This window comes from Anser cygnoides, chromosome 1 (assembly GCF_040182565.1).
Source record: "Anser cygnoides isolate HZ-2024a breed goose chromosome 1, Taihu_goose_T2T_genome, whole genome shotgun sequence".
Taxonomy (NCBI): domain Eukaryota; kingdom Metazoa; phylum Chordata; class Aves; order Anseriformes; family Anatidae; genus Anser; species Anser cygnoides.
Window position 1 is genome coordinate 127001044 of NC_089873.1, and position 27071 is coordinate 127028114.

Sequence of the window (27071 nt, forward strand, 5' to 3'; positions counted from 1 at the left end):
GCCAAACCCCACCCCCTGCTCTCAGTCCTGCTGCTGTTTGCAGTGACTTTCGGGTCTGGCTCCCTTGCTCTTGAGAGGAAACTGATTTTTACCTCCTTGCTCCAAACAGCTGCAATAGAGCAGCTGTGGCTGTTACCCTTGTCGCTTGTCGCAGCAGTTTGCACCTGGGTGGGTCTATAGGGGTGCTGCTCGCCTTCCCAAAAACACTGGGGAAAGGTGTAACTGGGTGGCCTGCCCAGGCATGGGGGAAGGCTGATGGGCTGCAGGGATGGGGAGATCGCGGGGCTGCGACCACAGCTTGAGAGGTGTAGTGGTGACGGGATCTCCCAACTTTGTGGATGCTGAGGTGTCGGGGAGAGCATTTTTAATAGTAACAAATCTGCTCAGGAGTAGTGCTTCGCATCCACCTACCAGCTCTGGGTAAGTCTATTCCTTGTGTGAGCAGAGAGCAGGTGCCACAAACTGCTCAGCTGTCCCTCTCTGGTGGCAGCTGGAGAGGACACACTGCCTGGCTGCTTGGGTGAGGACGGGTAAATCTGGCCAGGTGATGGCACGGGACTTCTTCAGCAGTGTGGGAGCACAGGAAGCAAAGAGAGAGACAGCCGTTTTATTTTAGGCTTATGCTATACATTGAGATTCATTATACAATTTTTTTTCCTAAATTAATACAAAAATAGTAAAAATAGGTTAAAAAAAGCCCAAACGAAAACCCCTGACATCTTGCAAGCCATTTATGTGATGCACAGATTAAGACTTGGAGCTTAAATAACCTAGAATTATTTATACTGACTTGTCTTTTTTTTCCCCCAGACTGAAAAAGGTGATGACTTGCAGAACAGCAGCTACACCAGACCAACCCATGCTGGAGAAGCAGCTGCCCCAGGCAGCCGCAGGTGATGCTGAGGTGCCCTCCTCCGGGCAGGGAGCTGCATCCCGACTGCCACGGGGCGAGCGGTGGCACCTCTGCAGAGACCACATCCCTCCACCCCAATCTGTGCACATCGAGCAGGAATACGTCTTCAGATCCTCTCATGAGCCCATGCCTTTGCCATGCCTTTCTCAAAAATAAAAACAACAACAAACAAACAAACAGGTTTTCCCTTGCACTATCCTGGCAGAAGATGGGTTTCACAAGGGCTCCTTGTGTGCCCATTTCTGACAAAATTTGGAGCTAAATCTCCCCCTTCTCTAATGAGATTGGGAACGGGGAGAGGGGGAGTAAGGTTCCCTTTATGCCTGCCCTGGGGTCCCTGGGGGTATCCCTATGATGGAGGTGAGGTGCCCAGGCACAGGTGGAGGATGCTGCCTGCCTATGCTGCCTTCTCATCGGAGCTGCAAGAAGAAATACTTTGCCCCTACGTAGATGCCCCAAATCGTACAATTTGCTTTATATGGATCAGAGTTTTAATATCCACAAATGCAAGGGAGGAAAGGGCTCTTGGTAACACTTTCTGTTCATGGTCTTCCAGAAAGTGGCTTCCCATGGGCTTGTGAGCTCTGATTCAGAAATCTGCGAGGCACTGCTGTAACATCAGGCATGCCAGCAGCTTGCTGTGTGTGCTCAGGCCCTTGTGCATGCTTGGGGCTAAAAGCACCCTGCATGAGTTGTGGGGTCAGGCTGGGGCACAGACCTGGTGCCCTGGATGGTGCCCTGGGAGGTGCCCTTGCCCCTGGCTGTGGTGTGCCCAGCGTGCATCTTGTTTCCTTCCTGTGCTCCCATTCTGCCTTCAGCTCCCGTCCACGCAAGGGTAACTGCAGTAGCTCAGGGCGCATAGCAAACCAAAGTCCAGCTCCTACGCCCTTCTCCCTTTCCCCAGATCTCCAAGACTGCTCTATTTACAAAGCTGAGAAATAGGAAAAGCACCCCTTTGCTAACTTCTGCAACAACCATTATTTCTCCCACAAAAACCACATGTTAAAGAGCTCTTTCTGATGTTCTCCCTGTTTAAAAGAGAAGTCACGTCTGACTCTTCTGAATTTTGCCCAGGTGTGCAGCCGCTCTGTTTTGTTTCCTCTTTTAATAAAAATAAACGAGGTGTTGGCTGTGGTGGGATTTGGTGGCTCACCAGAGGACAGTTAGCTGAGAGAAAAGCCTTTAAAAGTACACCTTTCAATTTACAGTACACATGTTACCTGACTTCAGCACTGGCTCAGAAAGCTTCTGAGAGCAGATGCGAATCCTCACATGGCTCAATGCAACCTCAGGCCACTTCGGTGTTGTTTTCCCTCCAGGTTCATGCAGTTGTCCATGCTAAATGTATTTTCTTGTCTTTGGAAAAGAAGTTCCCTTTCTTTGCTAGACAGGCTTTTCTCAGCCTTCCCAGCTCTAATTTTAATCTAAGCAGAACATTTTCACATAAAGATTTGGGCAGAAAATTCTGGCTTCATCAATTAATTTTTATGCTGAAGTTATTCCAGCTATACCAACTTTTCTCTCTTCATTTTTTTTCCTCCAATTAGAGAACTTGTAAATTGAAAATGGACTTGTGCTAAGCCAACATTAGGAATTACGTTGTAAGAAAAATGGGCTGGTCATATGCACTCACATTGGTTCTTTTTCCCCATGCTTACCCTGTAGTAAAAATATACTATACACCATACCATACTGTATGGAAATTTCAATGTTTGTAGAAGATGTATGCTTTCAGTGAGCCAACGTCCTATATATTCTCGTTAGCCATAGTTAAAATTTTTGCTGTTCAATTTTAGTCAGCGCCTGACAGTGTGTAATAGTTTGTTACTCACTAAATTTATACAAAAATTGGGTTGTCTATATTGCAAACAAAACCACAGTGAAACCTGGGCTAGAAAGACACTTAAGAATGTGACAAAACTGCTTAAGCCCAGGTAGTTTTCCAAAATGGAGGTTCACCAGTGAGGGTAAAATCTTATGTACAGTTAGCCATTTGGAGTGCTTTGGGCTGAGAACAGAGCACAATATCTGCACCTGTTAATCAGCTGATGCAGCAAGTACCAACTGACTTTGGTGAAGATAATTGCTCCAGAGGAAAAAGTCAAAGGGAAGGAAGGCCAAAGTGGGTTAGCATAGTCTGAGAAGTCTTGAGAAGGTGCCGTTTCTGGTTCATGCTGAGGTATTCAAGCTACCTGTAGAGAAGGAGCATGTGGTGTCTCTCTGAGACACATCAGGATTCAGGCAGGAATCTCATGGACCTTGGCCGAGGACACCCTAAGCATTTTCATGGCTTTATGTCACCAAGCCTGCAAATGGGGAACAGAGTGGCAACTTGATGTGAAACACGGTGAGACATGTAGGTAAGTTGGTTTTAGCTCTGCTTTGGGTTTCTGAGGGGTGCGGAGGCTTCAGAAGCTGTCCCTTGTCTGGCCTGGCCTGGCCTCGTCTTCTCTGTGTGGAGAGGGACATGGCTCCTCTTCTCCCTCCCGGTTGTGGACAGCCAGGATGAGTTACTGGTGGGGTAAGATGGCACAGGGGGAACCTGGTAGGGGAGGAATCTGTCTTTAAAAAGATCATTAAGAATGGGCTGTAACAAATATCCCTCAGAAACGACTTCAATATCGTTGGCTCTTCCTTGGGGCAAAGGTGTGGGCTTCATGATTTCTCACCCTGTCTTCTGCAGATGCCTAAGTGCATACTGTGGTGTTTTGCCATTGCAGTGCCTCTGTGTTCTTTTTGCAATGGTTTTGGAGACAGAAGAGGGATTTTATCACTGGTTTTGTCACCTTCCTTGAAGACCTCTGAAGGCCTCACATGCCGAGACTTAATGAGATATCTATGAAACTACAAGCTTGTCTTTGGACATCTCTTTAAAGACACTCCTACCTATGCATTTCAATTTGATGTGGGAGGTTTATGGCAGCCATCCTTGCGTCCTGCATTTGCAAGTGATAGCATCAGGGACAGCAGAGTTGTCAAATCAGTGCTTGCTATGTATTTATTCCTCTCTGCCATGTACAAACCACCTCTTTCACACATCTCCTGTTTCCAGGTGTCCCACAAGCCAGTAGATTGCCGCTGTCAAAAATGGTTTGCAATTTCTCTGTAGCTCTCAACTGATTTGTTAATGCCCTCTGAATTTAAAAGTCACTGCAGCTGCCTCTTGAGCAGCCAGAATGTAGGGAAATTGTTATTTAAATGACATAATGGCCGTCACAGAAAATCTACACTGAAAGTACATTGGAGGAATGATTTCTGTCTGGAAAACATAGCCCCACGCCTGAGTCTAAAGAAAAGAGAGGAAACAGGTCTTTCCCCTCACCTCACATTCATTTGGCTGTCTTCAAGGTGTCCGCCTGACTTCTGCCAAGGCTGAAGTTATTGTTACTGTTGCTACTACAGCAAATGGTGTTTGTTCAAGCAAAGAGCCTGTGCATTCCTGGACTCTGCTTCCTTCCCTTCTGGTCAGAGAAGAGAGTTATCCAGGGGAAAGCAAACGTTGCCAGCTGCACTGCCAACTTGTTTTGCTAGTCAGTAACGTTTTGCTCAGGGAAGGCAAAATATCTGGTTATCTTTTCTTCCAGGAAGGAAGCTCTAGAAGTATCTCTTTGCTTGAAAATTCATATTCACACAGCGGCATTGGCGAATTTTTGCGCAGGGCAGCTGGGGGTCACTGGGACTTGATGCTTTAGAGAATTTTCACGCAATGAAGCATACCCCGGGGCTGCAGCCACAGATGAGATAATCGGTCTGTGTAACACAGGCAGCCTCCGAGACACAGTGCTCTCAGCAGCACAAGCCCCTGCAATACCCATCCCACCTCCAGATACCACGGCTAAGGCAAGCACGGTGCCAGCTGCTGAAAACTTTTACAGCACTCTTGGGCCCATACATTCATGAGATCACCCGACACACAGGCCAACTTCCTGCAGCCGGGTGTTCGCAGTCCATTTATAGCTGGAGCACTCCCAGCAAAACCTACAGAACTGGCTTGCATAACCCCACGGGGGTCCAACCCCATAATAAACCCTTACAGTAATAAACTTGTAGTTCTGAAGGGTGGAGGGGGTGGAGGAGGGAAGAGATGCTTCTTTATCTGCATTACTCCACATCACAGATGCTGACAGAATTATTGATTTAGAACTCACAGCTCCAAAAAGACTTGGTAATGTAATCTTTATAAGTTTTTCTTTTCTTTCTTTCCTTTCTTTCTTTCTCTTTCTTTCTTTCTTTCTTTCTTTCTTTCTTTCTTTCTTTCTTTCTTTCTTTCTTTCTTTCTTTCTTTCTTTCTTTCTTTCTTTCTTTCTTTTTCTTTCTTTCTTTCTTTCTTTCTTTCTTTCTTTCTTTCTTTCTTTCTTTCTTTCTTTCTTTCTTTCTTTTTCTTTCTTTCTTTCTCTTTCTTTCTTTCTTTCTTTCTTTCTCTCTCTCTCTCTTTCTCTCTCTCTCTCTTTCTCTCTTTCTTTCTCTCTTTCTTTCTCTCTTTCTTTCTCTCTTTCTTTCTTTTTCTTTTCTTTCTTTCTTTCTCTCTCTCTCTTTCTCTCTCTCTCTCTTTCTCTCTCTCTCTTTCTCTCTCTCTTTCTTTCTTCCTTCCTTCCTTCCTTTCTTTCTTTCTTTCTTTCTTTCTTTCTTTCTTTCTTTCTTTCTTTCTTTCTTTCTTTCTTTCTTTCTTTCTTTCTTTCTTTCTTTCTTTCTTTCTTTCTCTCTCTCAGATGTGATGTTTCCAATAGGCCCCTTTGATATGGGCTCTTTGGGGACATTGTTAAACTTCCTACTGCTAAACTGCAGTCCCAGCCTTCAGTTTGTTATGTACAACTCTCATGGTATGCATCTCTTGGAAGAGCCCATAGCTGTAAGGTCTATTGCTTTACCAGTACTCTAGGAAGATCGAGGGATTAAGTTATACATTACGTAAAACTACCCACTAATCCTCTTAGTATGCATTACCAGTGAATGGCCTGAAATAGGCTCTCAGTAAAAGAGCCCTAACATTCACTTTCTTGATGATATATTAATACGTGAGGTTTGTGTCATGGATTTTGGTGCTGAAATATTCAGTACACCGTCTTCTGTCTGCTGCTAGATCCATTCGCACGTGTTAGTAGACTGCTAACAAAATTACAGTTGGTAAAGCAGGTTACGTGTTTACCTAGTAGCGAGACATTTATAAAATAGATTTATATATTTTCTAGAGTGACAGAGTCACTGGGATTTTTTTTTCTTTTTTTGTTTTTATAAGAAACAGAAACAGCTATAAAACCATGATTAAAAATGTTACATGGGATGATTTACATTTTAAAATAAGGATATTTTTAGGAAAAAAAGAAGATTTATAACACAAAAGGGTTTGGAAATTGTTTGGTTGCTGTGTACTGCTTTTTTTTTCCAGTACAGTTTGCTATCTGTTATACAGTCTTGCATAAATGTTTAGATTAGGGGAGGAAAGAAAAATTAAATGTGATGGCTAAGACCTATAAGAGCTGACTCACTGACTTGAGTTATTGCTGTGCAGAAAGTTTGTAAAGCCTTTACATCCAGCGAACACTTAGTGCTACTTCAGCCTTGACAGTTGACCTTTCAATCTGATGGGGTTTAGCAACAATAATTGCAGTATCTGCAGTACAGGCAATGCAGAAGACTGCTTAGGAACCCAACCTCTCTCATTAGGTCTTACTTCATGTTCTGAAACTCAACCCCTCGTTGCATGGGTGTGCAAATTCTCTTGTAATACCTGTTATAGGAGCTGATCAAGGTACAATCCCTCTGCTCTTTTTTTTTTTTTTTTTTTTAAATTTCTCCCATTGTTTTGAATATTCCTGGATTTAGCTTAGAGAGGGGAGGAGAAACCTCCAAACCCCTTTCTCTCCCCAGATACTGAGTCAGCACTGGTTTCTTTTTTTTTTTCTTTTTTTTTTTTTCTAAGTAAGACCTAGTGTAAAAAAGCAACAAACAAACAAGTTAGACTGTTGTAATTTGGTCAACCACTCGGGTGCTATCCATATCCACCATTTCGACACACTCTATTTCCTCACGGTTTTCAGGATTCTTCTTCTCTTTCCTCTTCTTCTTGGACGGTGGCAGGAAAGTCAATATCACAGGTAAAATGGCAAAGCAGTGAAAGAAGGTGACTAATGCTATTAAAAACAAGCACCTGAACAGTGTACGGGTCAGATTTGAAGGCACAGCTGCAAGAGGAATCAGACCAACAATATAGCAGAGGTAGCTCTGCAAAATAGCTACCCCATGCACTTCCAGGGCATTTTTCACCCATTTAGTTCTTGTGAACTCTTTGCCCAGGACAAAGGTTGATAACAGTGGAGCACAGTTGTCAATTGTGTAATTAATTCCGTAAATTAAGCACAACACAGAAATACAATCTAGTTCCACTTTCCACAAGGTCATAAAACCTATAACTCCAAACTCAACTGAGGCAACAGTTAGAGTGAGCCAGACATTGATCAGAGAGTCTGCCACCAGGAATGCAGAGAAGAAGAGCAGAAATAAAGCACTAATGCAGGAGTTTTGTAAGGGGGCTCCCACTGAAGAGGCATAACGATCCATGTACACAAATGATGGGTTGAAAACGATGAATTTCACCTTGGAGGTGAGAGAGAGCTTCCTCAGGGTCTCCAGGAGGTCGTAGAGTTCTTCCCTCTTGGTTTCCATTGTCTTGGCCACCAGGAACATCCTGGAGGCCACAACATCGACTTCGTTGTTGTATTTCTTGGAAAAGATGATATCCTCTGAAAAATGGGCAAACTGAGGGGCCTTCAAGAAGGAGTTCCTCAACATATCAGTGAAATTTTTCTTGGGCAATCCGGTAGATATGTTGAGTTTCCTAAGGTAATTTAAGTAGCTCTCAAACCAAGATATCCTCACAAAGCCCTTGGTATACTCCAGCACATCCTCCTGGACACTGGTATTCCAGTACTCTATCGACTCATAGATGTAGAACCCAATCACCGGGCTGTAGTTACTGAAATACTTCTGCTGGGCAGTAGTATACTCAATGGTCCGTGTGGCGGTCGCTACGATGTTGCTCAGGTCTGACCCTTCACTGACCTGCAGGTAGCCCATTAAGGCAAAGGAAATATAAACAAGGTAAAAGAGAACTACAAAAGGCTTGACATAAGTGTTTGTTATCCAGTCACAATAATAACGTTTAAGGAACCACACCAAAAGATGACTCTCGTAGGTGTTCGTTTCCTCTGAATCTGTTGTGTCCTCGCTGAATCTGGCTGTCAGAAGAAACCTATACCATGCAGGCTTCTCTTGCAATACCTCTGGCTTTGGTACCTTTCTACAGAAGATACTATGCTGGTAGTTGTTTTCTATGTAGCCAGTAAACACCAGGCTGGAACCATAAAAGGAGAGTACATAGAGGTAGTTGAAGAAAATTGCAATACAGGAATTGCAGCAGAAAATCCTGGCTGCTTCAATGTTAGTGAAGGGACTGGCACCTATTCCAAAAGTGACCAGGTACATGGCAGTGGTGAGAGAAAACGAGAGCATAGAGTCTGCAAATACGGCTGCAGTCCTCTCTTTAACATGTTGGTCTTCTCTAGTTTTTCTCCAGGAGGACAACATTTCAAATGTCCCATATAACCCATGACCTACAATAGAGAACAAAGCAAGTGTTTAAAGTACTCAAATCAACATGTGGAATAACGTAACGTGGACATGTTAAAGGCTCAGAGTAGACGCATCTGTCTTTTAACAACTCTTGAAGTAAACATCCTGCAGGAGAGAGAAAATATTATGGAGGTCTAAGCCACCGAAGCGCATTTGCTACCTGACTAGCAAACCTGCCAGAGCTGGAGGAGAGTTCTGCTTCACTGACGCAGGGTTGATGGGTTAAAGAAAAAGTATTTTCTCTGGGTGGCTGTTTCATTTCAATATCTTGGAGTGCCTGTGATGGAAGATGCTTTGAAATTAGTTTTTCCTGGTGATGGGATCTGACCTGTGGTGGAAACAAAGAAATATGACCTTGAAGTGCCTATGTTGGAAGCAGAGCTTTAGTTGGCTGCTTTGTAGAAAGACTGCAAAAGAATGAAACCTTCATGTAAGCTGAACACTGTCAAGTAACTCAGTCACTGACTTCTGCACTTCCTATGCATTTTTTTTTTCAGGAAAAAGAAATCCTAGAAATGAAACAAGCAAAAAAGCACAAATAACTTTTAGAGACGCAGAATGGTAGAACTGATATGAAACTGCTTAAGGCATTGATTTTCTTACTTTAGCATGTTTAAGGGTACGTAAAACCAAATGCAGCTCTATTTCTCTTGGCGTTTCCTATATTTTGTAATTTATTTAATTAACTCTTAAAATGAACATAACATTCATGAAAGGAAGTAATGACCAGCAGACCTGAAATCCTGTGTGTAACCCGAAAGTGCAGGTAAACTGGGAAAAGTGCATGGTTTTATTTTAATCTCTGGTTGGCCATCCTCCTCTTTTGGCTTCTATTTTATGATCAATAACAAAGATGCATTCTGGGGATACAGACCTCTGCTCTCTCTTAGCGGACCTGAGCTGGGAATACAGTCATCAGGCAAGGTATCAAATGAGAGTGGATGAGATGAAAGTAGGTTGAACTTCTACACAGAGGTGAAAGGAAAAATACAGTCTTTGTATCACAACCAGAATGTAAGGCTTTGATATTTTTTTCGTGATACTTCACATCATGTTCATCTTTACTTAATAGATCCTTTCTGTCTAATCCCATCCTCTTCTCTGCCTTTTAATTTCTCTTCCTCCTTATTCTTTTGCTGTTTCTCCTGTCCTCCCCTCCTTACCTCTCCTGTCAGCTCTTGCATTATCTTCAGAAGTTCTCAAAAGCCAGTCCACGGTGTTTTGCTCTTACCCACTCCCTGATAACATTAGATGAAATGATCAGAGCGGAATTACTTGACGATGACACTGAAGTGCAGTCACTGGACTGCTGAAGTTGGTGGTCCAGTCAGCCAGGGCAAAGTAATTCACAGATCTCCATTAGGATTTCAGGCTCTCTGCAGACTACCAAAATTGCTCTATTAGCTATGTTCTCTTCACAATAGATGATTATCACTTTTGCCACAAGGGCTACAAATACCGGTCAAGAACCACCCAAATAAATGAAGTATTCTCAAGAACATACCTTGTTTACTCTTAAGTTCCTCACATGGGCTAAATGTTTAATTCACTTGACAAAATAACCCTTTTGTGGTCAGTACCTTTTGTCTCCAATTCACTCCACCCTTCTTGCAAAGAATATCCTACCTACATTTTAACAGATGGCAGGCATGGTCACTCTTTTAATGCTGAAAAGAATGGGAATTGGGTATTTTATAAGGAGTCCAAAATATAGAGCTCATACGATGAGATAATAGCACAGCTGGTGTACCTCCTTATCACGGTCATCTAGTATTTAGAGCAAGCAAGTCTGTACCCTCATGCCTGGCAGATGTCATACCCGCACTGTTATTTGGAGTCATGGCACAGAACATGAGTGTCCAATTTGTAGCAGTGTCATGGTTCTGGTCTTGGTATGGCATTTGGCATTCATCTGAATTGTCCCAAACAATGTTTTACAGGGCCAGGTCAAGACTGTCAATTTGATAACTAGCACTGTGACCCCTCTTAAAACTAACGGGGAATACTGGAACTCCCCAGATGTAAAACAAAGCAAAAAGCACAATCAGTGACTGGCACCCCGTTGTTAATTATACTTCAAATAGTTATGTTCTAGGCTCCGAAGGGAAAGCTATTAAGCTTGCTTCCAGTGTGTTCTTTGTAAAGACAGACTGACCTTTATTTAAATGTAACTGATCACTTGCCAAAGCAGGGAGTGAGAGGTTTAATCCATTTATGGCTCCCATAAGTCCTGCAGACAGGCTTGTCTGAGAGTTTCACATGGCATCATATGCATTAGCTTCTCGTGAGCAAAACAGTATAAAATGAGGTCATTGAATATTACAAATTACTTCCATCATGAGCTTTAGTTATAACATGTTTTTGCAAAACAACATTTCAGCATTAACAGGCTCCTGCCTAAAAATATTCAGATCGCTGCATTAATTTGGAAAGCCTTTGACTTTGCAATGAAAAAAAAAATATTAGAGCTAATTAAATCAGATGCTGAGCAGGACTTTTTAAGTCATAAGATTTTGCATAATGTCTGATAAGAGTGACCCCTGATACAACATGTTGTCTTTAAGGAGGAAACAAAGAACACTCTGGGACACCACTTCATCTTACATCGTCTTCGGGACTAACCTAAAATGGAATCTGATTTGGAGAACGTTTCAAGCAAAGGCACAAAGAGGCGTCCCCGCATGTGCTCCACAAAGCCAACGGAAAAACAGTGAGATACCGTTCTATTTTAGGATCGGTCCCTTTTGTTGCTCCCTACATGGTCTGTGTGCTGGGAATTGGTATTTTCCTTCGATTGTACAATCTCTGACTTGTCTGCCCATGTGTATAACAGCTACAGAATTGTAATTTACCTTTAGGAAGGCATGCCTGCATGACAAGCAAACCTGCATGCTTTTTGCATCAGCAGCACTACTGACCCAATCTAGTATGATAGGAGAAAAAAATGAAACCTGAACTTGTACACAAATTAGGCATGGCAGTCCAAAGATTAGCCTTGTTTAACTAGAAGGGGATTTACCTAACTTAATTTACTCCTCTAGCTACTGATCACAAGCACAGCTTGGGGTGCCTATCTCCAGCATTGTCTAACTTGCCGATGCTTGTACAGGTCTCAGTCACTGAGATTAGGGCAGATAGGTCCATTGAGGCATTTTGCAAGAATTTGTTTCACTCTCCTGTCATTTCCTTTTCTATTTTTTTGTGTCCTTAACTGATTTGCACCAATTACTTTTATTCCTCTTGCTAGTGCTGTGTCTAACCTATATAATATTAACGAGAACAAAGCAATTTTTTCCTTGCAAATACATTATGTAATTACTTTAACCGATTTTCCCTTTTTACTAGTGACTTAGCCACAAATCTGTAATGATTTACAGCAATTTGTTCATTATTCACCGTCACTCAGTAAATAACAAATATGAACTCAAACAGCTAATGGGCTATTGGAGATCTTTTCCTGTTGACATTTGCTATTATGATTCACTCATCGTCCCCTACAGTCAGGCTGTACAACTATGCACTGAGAACAAGGAGTACAAGGAAAGACTTTTTTTTTTTTTTAAATTTATTTATTTTTAAATTAAAAGAGGTTCTGAATGGGCAAATGAAAATGTTAGGGGAATATGAGAAGGGTATTGGAGAAGAGGGGGACCAAATTCTTTTCTTCCTTACTGGTATTTTCTACTACTTTGCATTGTAGAAGATACCCCTGCCACGTGTCTTGAATGACTGAGGACAGAAATTCTGGCTTTTGCAGACAAAGAAAACACAGAACATAGCTATTGCTATCTGTTATTTTGGAGGAGCTTAATTATTGCACATGCTGAAGTAGGCTATCTTTAATTTTAGAAACTAATAACAATACCAGTAATAAAAACAATAAATGATTCCTAGCTTAAATACTGTGCTTTTATGAGTAACCTGAAAGTGCTATAAAAAGTTTCATTAGCCTCCTTCAGGATCAAGTCTTGCAATTACACATGCTCTTCAAAATCAATGGAGAGCATGCATAAGAGAAAAAAAAAACTTATAGGGAGTTGTGAAAGCTAAGGCAAAAATTTCTGTTGCTTAGTATTATCATTGCTTATCTAATTTTAAACAGTACTTATGTGCAGGCACTGTGACCATTCCTTTTAGTACCATTTTAAAATATCGAAAAAAGAGATGCATCCTTTCACCTGCTAAGTGGTTGTTCAAGCAAGTGGCATCAGCAGCTGGGGCTTGAGGCTGGCTCGGCTCCTGCCTGCTGAATGGCAATACCGAAGCACCGAGGGGAGATGGGATTTACAGCATCCCAGAGCCCGTGGCAGAGCAGTGAAGCCACTTCCCCACCACTGCAGCCACAGTCCAGCTCTGTTCGCTTGCCTTAATTGCTTCCCTGAAACCCAGGCTGCTGCTAGCTTTCCTTCTGTTTCAAGGACATGTTCAGTTTTGCACTAAAAGTAAGTGAGGTTTTGGGGTTTTGATCTTATCACAGTCAGAGGAAGGCTATGTATTCAAATAGACTTTTTCAGTAAAAGAAAGTAAGGGGAATGACTGAGAATGAAGTTTTGGTTCCTTTTCTTACAGTTTTACGCATCCACAAAGGAACAGAATAACAGCACACTGTGGGTCTCATCATTTGTTCTTAATCTTTGGAAGGTTGCGTGCCTGTGTGTGCGTGTGTTTGATACCTGAGCAAAACCTCCCCATCAACATCTCCCTTAAAGGCTCTGAAGTTGCATTCTTCCACGCTTCCTTTGGAAGGTGGCGTTTTATGGACAATTAATTTCATTCATCTCATTGTAAGGCACTTGCACACAAAGCATGAATACTGATCGATCTCCGCCTTGGTTGGGCTGAATGCTGCACCAGTATGGACGATGCCCACCACCTGCCAAATTCAGACTCACACAGCACTGGTGCAGGCAAACTGTCCTCCTGATGCTGCAGGCTGCTCCTTCCCCCTGCCCAGGCTCTTCTGCTCCTCACCACCCAAAGTCACTACTACCATGTCACCTGCTTCTTCAACGTCCCTACTAAAGGGACAATAAGGATTAGAAGCATCCACAACTTTATTTATTTATTTATTTTTTAATCTGAGCTGTTTTCCTGACACTGATGGCATGAAAGGCAGGCTGAAAATGGGAAGGAGCCATGGTAGGATGCATGTCTGTGTCCTCGTGAACTGGATCAGCAAAACCTGACGTAGAAGCAGGGGTGTTGCTGGGGTTAAGTCTGGATTTTGATCTAAGGTTTTTGCCCATATTGTAATGGCTCCATCCTTGCAACACAATCGGTTCAGCTGGACGAATGAGGTCTCACAGGTTGATTTAAGTCTCAAATCACCCCAGTGAATGGGAGCACTTGTCTGCAAGAGGAATTTAGTGTGCGGTGAGGAAGTGTGTGAATTTACAGAGCACGAGCTATTTTACACCAGCTTTCTTTGTGGAAAGAAAGCACAAGGAAACCTGTGAAGGATAACTCGATTCACATTCAAAGTGGAGTGAAATAACACCCATGGAGACAAACACTGGGTGAATTAACATGGAATAGCTAGGATGCTATAAATTCATATCCTGGCTTACTGCGGGCGTAGACAAGCTCTCAGGAACTGCACTTGTGCAAAATTAGTAGACAGGAGATCAGCATCATACCGCAGGAATTGCCCTTTCCAAAATGATATCTGTAATAACATATGATATAATGAAGGTGCAATGAATTTTCCTAGCTGACAGTATTAAAAATAACAATGCACACCGCTCAGCTATGTGATTGCTTTCCACAGTAATGTCAACAAAGAGGCTGAGACAATTTCCCTCTGCTGACTTATTTTTTTCCAGCTAGACCAGTGAGCTCATCAGCTCCCATTTTACAAAAAGCCAGGTGAAACTGCTAATCCGGACTCCCTGTGTCACAGGAGCTGTAACCAACCAGTTGCTGAGTAGATGGGTGACCTGCCTCATGCGGCCTCTCCCGGCAGGCACAACGTTAACTGGGAACACGCAGCAGCTTCCGAGTGCTGCTGAATATGCAGGCAGACCAAGAGCATTTGCATCCAGCTGAAGCCAACATCTGGCTTCATACCACTAAAATAACCACCAAATCCACACCCTTCAGCATGCAAAGAGAATCAGAAGCAAGACTAGTTCGCACTACATGTCTCACCAAGTTTATCACAATTTCTGGCATGGGTTGAGCTGACCAGCTGAATTGTCAGCATGCTGCTGCAACAAACAGGAGTTATTCCAACCAAGGCATAACTTGGTGGTCCCTGAATGGCACATTTCACATCTGGGCATCCCAAAGCATGCAGACACGGCTGTCCCGAGCAGTACTGCTGAGCAAAGAAAACACCCTGCGTGTCCCACTTGCTTGTCCTTTGCTTGCCTGCATGTTTCTGGGGGCCCACTTCAGTGTAGAGTAACATCCTATAGACCACTAATATCCCATAGGATACTAACACACTATATGGGGCTCCTGTGATAACCATGTCCCCTGGCAGCACGCAGTGTGTGTCTCAGGACACTTGTATTTGCAATTATTTTCTTAACGACTACTGCTTTTTACACCTATATCAATAAGGTGTGCTACGCCTGCAGATGTTAACATCTGATTTGGGGTCTTCCCCAAAAGAGAAGCATTCTTTCCGAGATTAGATATGTCAGTCTGCTGGGCATTTAGGCGTGATACCAGCAGACCGATCTCTGGGATCACTTTACATCTGCATATTAGCCATTCCCCCTCAGTTGCTGGGGCTGATCTCCCCAGACACGCTTACAGCAGTACCACTCATCCCAGCCAGAAAGCCCCAGGCAGGTCCATGTATCCCTTGGCTTACTACCGGGACCACAAACGCGAGCATCTTGGTGTATTCACAGCAGACAAAAACCTGCCTCAGACCCCTGAGAGATTGCCTATCCGTTCTGCTTTGTGCTGTATCTACTTGGCAGGAAACAAAGAGAAATGTTTAATACTAAGCTGGAAGTATCTGCTGTGTTTCACAGCTGTGGGTGGCTGTGCCCACGGGAGCACAGCAATGCAGAGATGTCCCCGCACACCATGCAGCACGGGCTGCTGCACGCAGAGATGAAATCTTCAGCTGGTGCTCAGCACTTTATGCTAGGAGACCACAGCGTTATTTTTAGTTTTAGATCCTGCAGAAAGACTCTCTGGGCTGCTAAGCCTGCGCTCAGCTTGCTCGATGCGTAGGCAGTAGAGCAGTGTGCATCTTGCAGCCCAGCACAAGGTTTCTGCCTCGTTCGGGTCTCGCGCAGTGCCTCCAAGCACAGAGTAAAAGGGGCTAGCTTGCTCATGACACCCACACAGATCTGCGGCCCCACCTTCGTTCTGATCCCAGCTTTCTGGCAGCGAATGTCTGACATAATATCCCACCTTCTCTCTGTTTCTAAACATAACTCTTGGAAATGCAGCACAGGATTAGCTCTCTCTGCTCTTTTGTGAAACAGCCTGTTTTGGTCAGGCTTCACCCTTTCTGAGTCACGCTTTCTCACTATGTGCACATTTGCACAAAGGATACCCTGATGGAAAGAAAGCACCCTCACGCTCTCTGTCTCGCTGTAAATACTCACAACCAGTGATCCCTGGGGTACGTGACGTGTCCCACTTACAAACTCCCCAACATCACCTTTCATCTTGGCAAACAAGCAGTGACGGGTACATGTTTTAGAAACCAGTGCAATTCACAAGCTAATTTTAAGAGCATGCTCTGTATAATACAAGTGAAACTAAAATCATTCTAGATAGAAGTCCTTAGCTCTGAAGAAACACACATACACACAAGACAGATGTAGTTATTCCCATCATTTTTCTACCTATTAAGGGGAAGATAAACAAAGAACAAAAGAATTTTTAATGACTAGAACTAAACAATGCCTCAGTATTCATAGTCCTCTTCTTGCCATGATCCCTGATCAGCAATGGCAGTAAGATCATTAGCCACTTTTTATTTTTGGACTGTGTGCATTTTAAAGCTATTCATTATAAAAAGCAATCTTCTCACTTAATATTGCATTTTCAAATTATTTTTTTTAACCCCATCAAATTCAGCTCCAATCAATGATCTCCTGTTATAATGATTATATGGGTAATTCAGAAAGTACATGGTTAATCTTGAATCGTACCATTGATCTCAATAGAGTTAAAAATACTGATTTAGGCTTTGGGAAAGTGCTGTTTTTTTTTGCTTGAATCATCCTTTTTTAGTATTGAAAGAGTGTAATATTTGAGTTTTTGTTTTTACAGTTGTAGCAAGAATGTCAGATAAGCACTTTTTAGAAACAGAAATACATTTGAGAGAAAACTTGAGTGGCTTTTTTATTTTGAGAAAGATAAGCAAAGCAAGTTATGGTTCAAAATCTACTTTTAGATATAAAGTGAATATTTAATTCCACTTAAGAAAGGGTAAAGGCTTGTTTTGGCGTTTAAATAACAGGCTGTCAAGTCTGTTTAGACGTGCGACTTGCTTTCCTGCGTTTTCGTAAAAGACCTGGCAAAAGTTAAAAGTCATATTTCACTCACTGCGATGGAAGGAGCTGAGTGTCAGTGAAATCTGATGTTAGCTGTTGGAATATTTACGTCTGTGTGGCACGCTCATCTATGAAGTGCTTCGTTTGGCTGGGTGGAGGACGGCACAGGGAGGTGGGCACAGGACCCCGGGGCACGCATGGGATGCCAGGACCACCCTCTGCACCGGGGCATCTGCTTGGAAGGGGGAAATCTGGCACTGGGGTAGCAAAGAAAGGACAGATGTGGCTGGTGAGATGGGCTTCCCCAAGATGCACGGACCTCGAGCCTCGCTGGCCACGGGGGTTGTCAGATGTGGAGTTAGGTGTTACGTGTTACTGGGCTTGTCTCGTGTCTGACATGCTTTGAGTCATATCAGCAGGCAAAACTGCAACCTGATTTTCCCCATGAAGTGAGTTTTTGACAGATTTCACGTGCACCGTTTAAAAAACAAAACAAAACAAAACAAAAAACCCCCACAAAAACCAATTACTTGAAGGTAAATGAAAGCTACCTGCAATCAGTGAAAGGTTTACACTTACTGCGTTACAGAATAGCCAAGTGACATGCCATAGCTAGCAGCTACTGAAGGCAGAGTAAGATACAGTCAGTATATGTGGGGCAAAATCAGATTTTAAATCTGTTTTACATTTCTAAGCCCACAAACCAGAATATCATTTGCTTCTAGGAGATCTTTCTTAGTGGAACTTAGCCCAGTGGAATTTGGATTAGTTGACTGCAATTCAAATTACCTTTTTCTGGTGAGAAAGCTGAAACCAAAACTCAGGCATAGTCTTAAATTCTCCTCTTTCGGCAGTGTTTGCCATTACTCTTACTCATAAGATACAGATCAACCACATGTGAAACTCAATGCTCAAAAACTTGCAGAACTTCAGTTAGAGCACATATGAAGTATTATTTCTACTGGTCAAAAAAGAAAAAAGTGGGGGGGGGTGTCAGAAAGAAAAACAATTACAAGTTTAGAACTCAGCCTGGACCTTCCACCAAGCACCCAGATACAACTTATTCCAATTTAACTTAACTTAATCCATTTCCACCAGTGTCCTGCTCCAGCACGCAGAGGTCTCACCACCCAGAAATGACAGCCCCCTGCCACATGTGCCTCTTGGCTATTGCCTCCCTGGGAGTGTTGTTAATGAGAGGCACTAAATGGGCACCACCTCCCTCACAACAAAGACCTAAAATGAAAAATCATATCAACTCCTCCTGACCTTCCCCAGGTCTTCAGGGACCAGCTGAGTCTGGTATGAAAAATATACCACAAACTTTCCTAGTAAAAGGTTAATTTTTTATTTATTTATTTTTAACTGGGGAACTTCAAATATATTGTCATATATGAGGAAGGTTCTCTTGAGGGACTTCACGACTTGAAGCAGTGAAAGTCTCAGGATGTCAAAGCCAGGCAAATTCACAGTATCTCTGACTGACAGGCCCTTCCATTAAACAAACACTGACTTCTCTCTAATTAAAAGAATACGGACAGCAACAGTATAACATCTTTCTGCTACTCTCTGCCTAAATAAATGCTCATTAAATGCACTCATCCCCTGCAACACATTTCTCATATGAAAGAAATGCATGTTGGAGCACCACCAGTCCATAGGAAACACCTGATCTCATTCCACGCTTGCACAGTACTTGGTTTCAGCATTAAACTGTTCTCTGGACTGACTTGGTATAAATACAGCTCCTCTTTTCCAAAAAGCATTGTATTTCCTGAGTCACCGATACTCTCCTGAAACCAAGGAGCACATACGTGCGTGAGAATGTCACTGAGGTTTGAGGTGGTGAGGGGGGAACATGGATGCAGGGGGCTGTGCCACCAAGGCTTTGCTGGCCTCACGTGCAGTTCTTGCACCGCAGGGGGAAGTATTGGTGTGACGGTGTTTTTAGACACCCCACCACCAGGTGTATCTTAAGCCTATTTCCCTCCTGTGCCTTAGTGGCTTCTTGGTGTTCGGGTTCCTCGGTGGATTTGGGGCGACAGATCCGTCAGGAGGAGAACTGGAGCAAGGGAGGCCGGCAGGTGGAGGAGGTGGTTGATCAGCTCGCCTCGGGCGGAAGGTGGTGACTTTGGTGAGAGGACTGTGGTAGGCTGAGGAGCAGGGTGACCTGGTGGCCTACTTCTGCTCTTCCCCTCCAGGGACAGAAACGGCAGGTGGTGTCTGAGGGTCTGCAGGAGATGCGTGACTGCTTAGAGAAGTGAGGCGGGGACCGAGGAGAGGAGAGCAAAAGCAGAGGAGAGAGGAACAGCTAGGAAAACTGCATGCCTGGGAATCTACTCAGAGTAGATAAAACCAGATAATTCTGTTGGTTTATTTATTCAAGGGGAATAAAAGGAGGAAAACACAAATTGATTAGGTGTAAAATTGAGCTGCGCAGGATTGAATTGGGAAAGCTGAGCAGATGGAGTGACAAAAAAAAACCACAACAATACACTTCCAGGGCACTCCTGGGGAACTGTTTGAGAGCCAAGGATGCTACTGAAGAATATCAGGAAAAGGGTCAGGGCAATGGGCACAGCTGTGGCTGAGGAGAAAAAGGTGAAGCTTGGGGGGACCAAAACACCCTGAGAGTTGTGCAGGGATGAGGGAGGAGATGCTATGCCTGGAACAAGGAGATGGGAGAGATTTACTGGAGGGAGCCGCCCCAAAATGCAATGGGACAAACAGGAGGAGAAAGGGACGGGGGGCAGTGCGGGGTGATGCTCCTAGCTGAGGAACACGTCTCTCCCGGCAGGCAGGGACAGGAAAGGCAGGCTGACAAGGGGAGCGAGAGAGCTCAGTGTGGGGAATAAAGACAAGAGAGGCTCGGTACGCTTCACATTTTTATTAGCTGGCAACAGAAAAATTGGTGGAAAAGTGCTATACAAAGTCAAACATCTGTGTGTCTGTTACCTTTACGCGTGGACTGAAGGGCACCTGGGAGACCTGTGCAGGAGCTGTTTCTTTCTCTTTGTAACCCTCTGTATGTAACCGATGTTGACACTTTGGTTTTATCGAATATAGCAAACACTTGGGTGCTTGATAGGGGAGATAATGAATGCTTTTAGGGCTTCCAACCTGGCACGTCTCAGTTCCCTACTAGCACGTTCTTCCCTAAATCTGAAGGAGTGGGGCTGGCACTTTACAAGCTGCACAGGGGGCTTGAGCCCTGCTGTCCTGAGCACCCTCATCCCCCTGGGGTCTCCACACTGGCTGTCGGCTGCTTGGTTCAGCGGCTTGCTGCCTTCACGGTTCTAACCCCGCAGCCCTCGCACCTCCCTAGCGCTCCATGTCGCTCCCATCATCAAGCATGGGGAACTATCGGGTACCTCCCAAAGCATCAGGCACCACTGGCCTCTTCCTCCTGCCCCTGGGCACCCTCCCACCGAATATCGATGTGCTGCTGCCACTCTGCAAGAGCTGCCGCAGGTGCCGCGACGCGGCAGCGTGGGACGAGGGACGCGGTAAGCATCCGTGCCTATTTTGTCGGGTTTCGCACCAGGCTCGCTACCCTTCTTTCAGTTTACAGCAAGCTGCAAGCTCAAGCTGCTCTCCTAGCTGCTAACTGCGTTTCCTGTGCCAGCGTAACCAGCAGCGCGCTTTCCGACCCCAGGCTAAATATAAGCGTATGGAGCTGGCCCCGCGTCCCTGCCCGTATCTGGCAGCGCCTGGCAGCCACCGTCACCCTACAGAGCCCGTCCCTGCCACCGACTTGGCAGCCGGCAAGAGCCGTGTCTCCCCCAGCGAGCTGCAGGAGCGTCTGAAGGGACAGGGAACAGATTGCGAGCTCTCTCCTAAGGACAGAGGGCAGCGCTGGGATTTGCTCCTCAACACCTTCATCGAAGGCTGCACCCCGCCTGCAGGAGGTGAAAAAGTCACGCCAAAACCTTATTCGGCCAGCACCGCTGGTTGTTCAGTGGCTTATTTTGTTACATTTTTTTTTTTTGAGGAAACTGATATTTTTGAAGGATTGGCAGTTAAACAGCATTTAATGCATAAGGGAAACTTATGATGAATACATCAGCATCTGTGCCAGACCAAACATCTGTAGATTTCAGTGGAGCAGGCAATTGGAAATCAGGATTTTGATTCTGCTTTTCAGCTGACATGATAACTCAGCTATTTTAAATTCAGCTGAATTACGAAAAATTTTTTTTTTTTGATATATAATTCTTAGGGTCAAAAATGGATAGACTTATTGCAGCAAAGAATTCGACGTTAACTCGGCTTGTGAGTACCCCTGCCCTTAAATGACTCGTTTACACGCTGCTAAATGCAGATGCTGATAGTTTTAAGGAACCGCCGAGGCACATGCTAATTCTAAATATGCCCACATGAACGGCGGGAGCCTGCCAAGTTTCACAGGCTGCGGGCTTCGCTCTCACACTAGAAGCACCTGTATAAACCCAGGGCTTGCGACGAAAGGTTCCCCGCTGGACTTCAGGAGACTTCCCCGGAGAAGAGGGAGGCGGCAGGCAGCGTGCCCTCTGCCCGCTGGCCTCCGTGGAGCTGGAAACCTGCCGCAGCACAAACATCACCCCTGCAGAGGCACCTGCTGGGCACATGCAGGCAGGCACCAGTGACTGAGCTACCGCGACTTAATGAGTTACCTTTCATCGGCTGAGCTACGGCAACCCGCCTTAATTAAAGAGGAAAAGAAATTAGGAGAAACTCGCCATGAAGGTGATTAAACCCAAAGCACGGGAGGTTTAAGCTAGTATGTCATATTTAACAGGTGGTGTAGGCAAAAGATGTTCCTGTCTGCACTTACTCTGAGCTTGGGAGTGCAGCTTGGTAAGCCGTGCTAATTTAATTGCTTGTAATTGTCCCAGTGGCGCAAAAGCTAAGGAGGCAACACATACAGAGGCTGGCACCCTTCACTACAGATTGCTTATTTTTGGAAATGGCTGGTGCTGAAGGGCTGTACAAGGTGGATAAAATTGAGTAGTACAGAGCACACTGAACTGAGTATTTTGCAGACATATTGCCTAAATTATTAGAACAGGCTTGTAACTGGACAAACTACTTAAGCTATTCAGAAAGTAATTCCTGAAAATACGAAAAAATAGGCAATTGCAAAACATTGCTGACCGGCTTCAGTTAATGTATTTTGGAAGGGCAGTGATGGTATCAGGATGAACTTAATGAACAGGAGAAATGGTGTGACATAAAAGTGCTGTTGATTCAGCAAGGACAAAGGTAAACTTCAAAATGTTGGAATAATCAGTCGTGCAAACAGGGTAGAAAGTCACACGAATGGTCTGTGAATTACCACACGCCACAAACCAATCGTCAACCATTTCATACTGCTGAGAAAAACGAATGTCATATGGGGATATATGAACAGGAGTGCCATATGCGAGATGTGTGAAATAATCCTCCTACTCTACTCGGTGCTTGAAGCCTCAGCCCGAATCCCGCGCCCAGTTTTAGGCACTGCGCTCCGCGGAGGGTGCCGAGCAGCCAAGAGCAAGAAGACCGCTGCAAGGCCAGTAAGCACCGCCTGAGGAAACCTGGGATGAAATGGAGGAGGACTGCACGAGTGAAAGTGGTCCCAAATACGCAAAGAAAATAAATTGCTTTCCAGATGCAGGGAATGAATAATGGCAGCTGAGCTGCAAAAGGGGAATTCGGGTTAGACATGATGTATGCTGTAGCGGTAGCACAGTGAACCACGGCAGGAAGCGACCCAAGGAGAAGGCAAAGTTCGGGGCGAGAAGGATCTGCCGGGGAAGACGTAATCTTTGTCCTGTGGCAGAGGTCAGACGATGTCTGGAGAGCCCCCCCTGCTTCGTGCTGCTGACGAGGAGCTGAAAATCCTCAGCTGCTATAAACCGGGGGAACTTCATTAATGATTTATACTAGCATAGGGGCCTTGCCTGAAATGTGTCCAGCGTAAGCATTTTTTCTGTGTAATTTTTGCTGTTAGGCATGAGATTATGAGTAATAGCTATTGGGCTACACTGGTAGCCAGAAATCCTTTAGCTTTCTAAAGGTCAATTAATCTATGATCTAATCTGATGGTCACTGAAATTAAGAGGAAGTATTTCAGCTGGCTGTAAGGGAAAGTGGTTTGTGTCTCTAGCCTTCAGTTACCTTGAGCTAAACCGTCCTTTACAATCGAAGCGATGTATAGGAATGAAACGTTTTGAAATGCATGATGAATCGTTCTGTTGTACTGCAGGATAAAAAAAGAAAAGCCCTGCCTTTCCAGCTAGTTGCTGGTTTAAAGCAGCTCTCCTAAAAAACTCCCAAACATCTTTAGTGCCTTCTGTTCACCTCTTGATGCTCCCACCCCCTGGGAGACTCAATGCAGCCGGGGATATTCCCTTATATATGGGAGACCCCCATGAACATGGCTGCTCTGCCCTGGCTTGCTCGCCGTGAGAGCTGAGCTGTGTACCTGAAAATCACTTATTTAAGAGTGGAATACTTCAAGTAAGCATGACCAAAACCAACAGGAAAAAAAAAAAGGAAAAAAGCAGAGTGAGCTATACAGTTCAGTAGTTAAAGGAGCACTAAAATAGAAGTGTGAAATTCTTCATAGTTATCCGTAAGTCTTTAAGGATTTCAAGTCTCAGCATAGCCGTTACTAGTGAATTGACAATTTGGAAGGTTATCTCAGGAAGCAGATGCCTTGATCCCTAAAAAGAGCTAATATTTCATATTTCTAAGTCACTTTCCCCAGGTACTTTCCTGTCTGCAGCTGGACTTTAGGCTGTTTTTCTACTATGACTACTCTTCTGTAACACATCTGGAAATCTCCCCCGCGTGCTTATATAAACTACTTAGTTTGAGGAAGAGATTTTTGTAACACAGGCGTAAGCATAAAAACCCACAAAAGAAAACAAAGAGTTGGGTCAGAATGCTAGCCTTCCTTCGACTCGGACTTCTTGTGCTGTTTCTTCTCTAGATTACGAGGCAGTTTAATTTTCATGGATGTCACCGGAAAACAAGAGTGACACGGTGCAGCCGATGCAGTGTAGCTGAACTCTCTTTGTCACTGAATATATTCTGCACGTTAGCTGGTAGTGTGATGCACTGAAGCATAGTCTTTAATTAAAGTGCAACAATACCGCAGACATAGTACGGGCATGGAATAGGAACCTGGCGCTCGATATAAAAATAGCTGTGCCAAAACGTGTCGTATCACTACACAACGTGACTAAGTCAGTGGAGACACTCTTACACTTGAAATCTGAAGTATTACTGAGCACTGATTTTCAGCCGGGAAAGCTGTGATCAAATCAATGCATGTATTATTCTCCGCAAATGAATAACGCTGAGAACGAGGGCGCATTAAACACCTACAGCGCGCAGAGCTTTTCACGCTGTTTATGAACCAAACACAAACAGAGAGGCTGTGAGCTCCCCAGAGCTCCCTCTGCCTCCCGCGAAGCCCTCCTGCCTATCTGGCTACGACGCCGGGGTTCCCCACAGACGCCCCGAACCACCTCCACCGGTGCCTGCCCTCCTCTCCTCCTCCTCGCCGCCCTCAGGACAAACACCCCACAGCACAGTCGGGCCACGGCACGAGGCACGGGGACTGAGCAGGTGCCACCAACCCTGCGGCCGGGGCCCAGCCCGAGTGGGGCCAGCGAGGCTCTCACGCCAGGGCTGGAAGTGCTCCCTGCCCCGACTCAGCTGCCGGGGACGTTTCATGAGCAACGCAACCCAGAACCCAGCACTGCACTCGTCCCGTGGGCAGGCGCCGGCCAAGCAGGGAGCAAAGCACCGCCCTGCTCTGCAAAGGAGCCAGCTCTCCAAAGGCCCGTTTGCCTGCTGGGGCAGCCGATACAACCCGTCCAGCAGGAGACCTGTGCAGAGGTCTCCTTCTACCGCTGGCCACCAAACCAAGGATCAAGCGTCCGCGGAACAGCAGCAGCAGGGCTCCTCCCTTGCACTACGTGTGGCACCTGCGGGTACTTGGTGCTCACCCCCACGTGGGCATTGTATCACACAGCAGGGCACTGCGCACCACCAGGAACCCAGAAATAATCATAACGTCCAGGCACGGTACAAGCTGCTTAGGAAATGAGCTGGCACAGCGCAGCGTTACAGGGAGCAGACACCGGGAGTCATGCAGTGATGCTTCTCCGCTGGCTGGGAAAGGCGTCAGGGAGGCACAAACACACAAAAGAGAGAGTAGGAGATAGTTACCTAACATGACGAAGGGGATCCCCAGGAAGGTGGAATTGTATTTCCCACCAGTGAGATTGATGATCCCAGCTGCAGTCAGGGTGGCAAGGGTCACGGTCAGCAATCCCAGCAGGCCAAGCCAGGGTTTGCTGCGGACACAATCCTGCATGGAGCAGCAGAGAATGGCCAAGGTGACCACAAGGACCAAGCTTGTGATCAGGTAGCGTTCTGACACCCTGCTCGTCTTCTGGAAATCCTCCTTCAGCGAAGAAGAAGTGAAAGGGTACATTTTGACTTTCCTGTTGGATTTCTGGAAAAGTTCAACAGTGTCACAAAAAATGGATTCCCACTTTTCTGCCACCATGTCATTCAAGGAGTTGATTGCCTGCAAGTAGTAGGTGAGCTGAATGGCTTCTGCAGACTTCACCCGGTCTTTGCTGTGCACAGTAACCCCACCAAGCTGATGCCCGTTATACACTTCCCTGCCATCCTTTAAGTGAGTAATCGGATAAGTGATTGCAAAATTAGTTCGATTAGAAGAACGAGCAGCCTTTAATTCCTCCAGCACATGCACTATGTCGTCCACTATGCATGTCTTGTCATTGTTCAGGATACATATATGGGCAAACGTGTAATTGAAACCAGGTCTTTGCACTTGGATCCTGGTCACAGCAGAGTGCAACTACAAGGGAAAGAGAAATCACAGACGTTATTCATCAGTCCATCCCGCCCAGCAGCAGCCAGAACAACAGCGGCTCGCGGCCTCCGTCCCTCTGCTATTCCATCTAGGCAACGGCAGCGAAAGTTCTGGTGCCTGCGGTATTAACGGCACGCTCAGCGCACAAAAAAAAAAAAAAAGGAAGCATGCATTAAGGTAGCAGCCCGGCCGTTCTCCCACGTCCCTTGCAGGTAGGTGAGATGACAGGGGTGGCGGCAGCCCGGCCAGGTCAGGGGACGCCGTCGCGCTGGTGACCCCCAGGCTGCCTCTCCTCGTGCTCTGAGTGCCAGGACCGTCGGCACAGCTGGAGCATAGGTGCCAGTGTTGGTTAATTTGCCTGCTTTTTGCCTCCCTCCCTCCCCCATCAAACCCTCCACCCGCTGTAGAGCGAGGAGTCATGGAGGAGGCACCAGTTTTCTCCTCTCTCTGTTAATCAGAGGCCCTCGTTTCAGGGCCTGCAGGTTATCCCCGCTTATTGTTTGCTGTAGCAGCTTTTAGTGCAGACTCCTTTTTAAGTTGCTTTGTATCCTGATGAAATTTTCTATGAGCTCTGACCCACAGCACATTCAGTTATTTCTGAGCATCAGAAGGGCAGAAAAATTACACTCTCTCTTCAAAAAAGTACAGAAAAATCTTGCAACCCCTTCTCAATCCATTTTAGTTAAAGCTGAAGAAACAAGACGTCTAAAAGACAGTAAAGCAATAACCCTAACAGGCAGGATTGCAATATTTTTCAGAAGTAGAGTATTGAGTTTGCTAATGTCTTAGCAAAGTACAAACTGATTTTGGGGTATCCCCTTGTGAAACATACAGTCCTCATCCACCACTGCCACTGTTTAACTCCTGCTGTGCCACGCTCGCTGTGCAAGGAGCACCACGACCTCCTGTACAGGTGCTCTGCAGGCCAAGACCACATCACCCACCACAAGTCTGACCCTCAGCAGCTGTATAACCTCCTCTATGCCCCTCTAGCAGGCATGGGGACACCCGAAAACCCCAGCGTGGGTGCCCCAGCATGCCACTGCTTCTGCTGCCTGGTGCCAGCATCGTGTGAGGCTGGCAGCCCACACTCAGCACCATGCGTCCCCTGGGCTGGCTGAAGGGACCGGGCTCCAGGGGAGCTTGTGACTGGACTGGGAACAGAGGTACGGGACCAGTCCAT

The 27071-nt window shown here is 45.2% G+C and overlaps 1 protein-coding gene across 2 annotated transcripts in view; it reads right to left on the reverse strand.

The window, feature by feature from the left end:
* Positions 1-588: 588 nt before the first annotated feature.
* The window catches only part of PTCHD1 (patched domain containing 1), a 37022-nt gene continuing 10539 nt past the window's right edge, over positions 589-27071 (reverse strand). For both annotated transcript variants that reach the window (XM_048046004.2, XM_066980824.1), the window contains 2 exons: positions 25213-25873; positions 589-8523 (listed from right to left, as the gene is read on the reverse strand). In XM_048046004.2, coding sequence (XP_047901961.2) covers positions 6869-8523; positions 25213-25873 — 2316 coding nt within the window. In that variant the 3' untranslated portion in view covers positions 589-6868. The remainder of the gene's footprint in view (positions 8524-25212; positions 25874-27071) is intronic.